Raw genomic sequence first — 3,015 nt, 5'->3', positions numbered from 1 at the left:
TGTTTTAAGAAAAATGGTTCAATAATACAGTGTTTTCTCGCTTACAGTTGTACGTTATGAGTTGTGGCCATGTTGGCCCATGATAGTTACAAAGAAAAAAAATGTTGCAGAGTGGTTCACTCGGGCCAGTGCGGCACTGGGTGCCAGTCACGCCTACCTAGGTTTGGGGCATGACATTTTCTTCCCTCGGGGTGTGTATAATTGACCATTCCTTGAACCATGCGAGAAGAGCCTAGACTTTCACTACATATTGTTGCATGCGTTCCTCTTTGGCTTCGAAGATCCCGTAGACCTGATTTACTACCAATTGGGAATCACATTTGATTTCTATGACATTGGAGTCTAGTCCCTGGGCCAGCTCGAGTTCTACAATCAAAGCTTCATACTCCGCTTCAGAGGAACAGTTCTTATGTCCTGTCTTAGGGTTTCTCCCGAAGGCGTGATTAGCACTACGCCGAGCCCGGACCCTTTCACATTGGAATTTCCATCAGTGAATAAGGTCCAAACTCTTGATGTCGATTCCGACACCGTCACTGCTTCTTTGCTAGCCAAAGGTAGCAGTCCTGGACAGAAATCGGTCACAAAGTCGGCCAAAACTTGTGACTTAATCATTGTTCTAGGTTTGTACTCTATGTCAAATTCACTCATTTCGACTGCCCACTTGGCTAGTCGCCCTGATAGTTCAGGTTTGTGAAGGATATTCTGCAGGGAAAAGGTTGTCACCACGGCTATCGGATGGCATTAGAAATAAGGCGTAAGCTTTCGAACGGCGACCACGAGAGCTAAGGTCAATCTTTCCAGATGTGGGTGGTGAGTTTCCGCTCCCGTTAAAATTGTACTAACATAATAAATAGGAGATTGCGTACCTTTGTCTTCAAGGACTAAAATGGCACTTACCGCTACCTCCAATACTGCTAAGTAAATCAGCAATCGGTCGTCTTTTTTCAATTTCGATAATAATGGAGGGCTCGACAAATACCTTTTTTAAATCCTTCAGAGCCTGCTAGCATTCCGGAGTACATTCAGAGTTGTTCTTCTTTTTGGGAAGTGAAAAGAAGTGATGACATTTTTCTGAAGACCGGGAACCCAACCTGCTTAATGCGACTAGTCTTCTTATCAAATTTGAACCTCTTTCACATTTGATAGCTGGTCAGGGATGTCTTCGATGGCTTTAATATTATCGGGATTGACTTTGATCCCCCTTTGCGACACCATGAACCCAAAGATTTTACCGGAGCTGACTTCGAATGCATATTTTTCGGGGTTAAGCTTCTTGTTGTGCTTCCTTAGAATGTCCAAGGTCTCTTGTAGATGTTTAAGATGATCACCCGTGTTCAAAGACTTAACCAGCATATTATCTATGTAAACTTTCATGGTTTTCCCTATTTGTTTCTCAAACATTTTATTTACAAACCTCTGATAAGTTGCTACGACATTCTTTAGCCCGAAAGGTATCACATTATAGAAATATGTGCCGAAGTTCATTGTGAACGAAGTTTTTCCTGATCCTCTGGGTACATCTTGATTTGGTTGTGCCCGAATAAGCATCGAGGAAACTCACTAACTCGGGACCTACCGTCGCATCAATCTTTTGATCAATGTTTGGAAATCAGAATGAGTATGTGGGACACGCCTTATTTAGATCCGTATATTCTACGCACATGTTAAATTTATTCTTCTTCTTCTTGGGGACTACTACTACGTTAGCTAGCCAGTCAGGATACTTTACCTCCCGAATTGAACCGATATTAATCAAACGAGTTACCTCTTCTTTGACAAATTTGTTTGTGACCTCGGTAATAGGGCATTTTTCTACCTCACCGATCCAAACTTAACTTATGCACGGCCACTTCTGGTGGGATACCTGTCATATCCGCATGCGATCACGCAAAATAATCAATGTTAAAGTTTACGAAATTTTGTAAATCTTGACCTGAGCTTGGGGTTTAGTCCTGTCCCCAAGTGAAACTTCCTCTCCAAGAACTTTTCAAACAATGCGACTTGTTCGAGTTCTTCCATTGTGGACTTTATTGTGTCCGTTTCTTCTAGTACCTGGAAATATCTTGGTGCCTGATAGGATTCTGACGACTCCTCATCCTGGTTGACTTCGTTCGGCATGGGAGCAGGTGTTCGGTTCCTATAAGTGCTATTCTGCATGATCCTTCCCTTTGCTACTGAAAATTAAGATCGTGTTCATTTCCCTTACTGCCGGTTGGTCTCCTTTTATTTTTTAGTTTCTACGGGAGTAGGGAATTTTAGTAGTTGATGATATGTTGACGGCACAACCTTCATCTTGTGTAGTCATGGTCTCCAAAGCATAATATTGTAGTCCATATCACCGTCTACCACTTCAAAAAGGGTCGTCTTCATTACCCCTTCGGCATTTGTAGGCAACGAAATTTCTCCTCGGGTTGTCATGCTTGCAAAATTGAACCCCGCGAGAAGCTTTGTGGCCGGAATGATACTTCCGGTCAACTTGGCTTGCTCCAGTAGTCTCAATTGGATAATATTGGCTGAACTTCCTGGGTCCACCAAAACATGTTTAATTTTAAAACCTAAAACATTAAGAGAAACTACCAGGGCATAGTTGTACGGTAGTAAGAATCCGTCTGCGTCCTTATCTGTGAAGGTGATGTCGTTCTCAACGACTTCCCAGAGTCTCTTTCTATGAGCCACTGATACCTTCGTCCTTTTCGCTGCCGAGAATGCTATACCATTAATCTCGTTCCCCCAAAAAATCATGTTGATCGTCAGACGAGGGGGATATTCTCCCGCTTTCGAGGGTTCTGGGTTATCCCAGTTACGACCGTAGTTGTTCTTAGCTCGTTCGTTTAAGAATTCTCTTAGATGGCCATGGCCATTTTTCAGCAATGTTGCCACCTCCTCGCGCAAATGTCGACAGTCCCCAATCTGGTGGCCTTTGGTCCCATGGTACTCGCACCATAAATTAGGATCCCTCTGGCTGGGATCAGATCTCATTGGCCTCGGGAATCGTGATTCCTTAATGTTCCTCAT

The 3,015-nt window shown here is 43.3% G+C and overlaps 1 protein-coding gene across 1 annotated transcript; it reads right to left on the bottom strand.

The window, feature by feature from the left end:
* On the bottom strand, positions 2,302-3,015 carry LOC109226121. The gene has a single exon (XM_019390922.1). It carries the CDS (start codon positions 3,013-3,015, stop codon positions 2,302-2,304), a length of 714 nt encoding a protein of 237 aa, XP_019246467.1.

This window comes from Nicotiana attenuata, chromosome 5 (genome assembly GCF_001879085.1).
Source record: "Nicotiana attenuata strain UT chromosome 5, NIATTr2, whole genome shotgun sequence".
NCBI classification, from domain to species: Eukaryota; Viridiplantae; Streptophyta; class Magnoliopsida; order Solanales; family Solanaceae; genus Nicotiana; species Nicotiana attenuata.
Note: the sequence above shows the minus strand (reverse complement) of the source record. Positions and strands in the feature narration are given on the sequence as shown.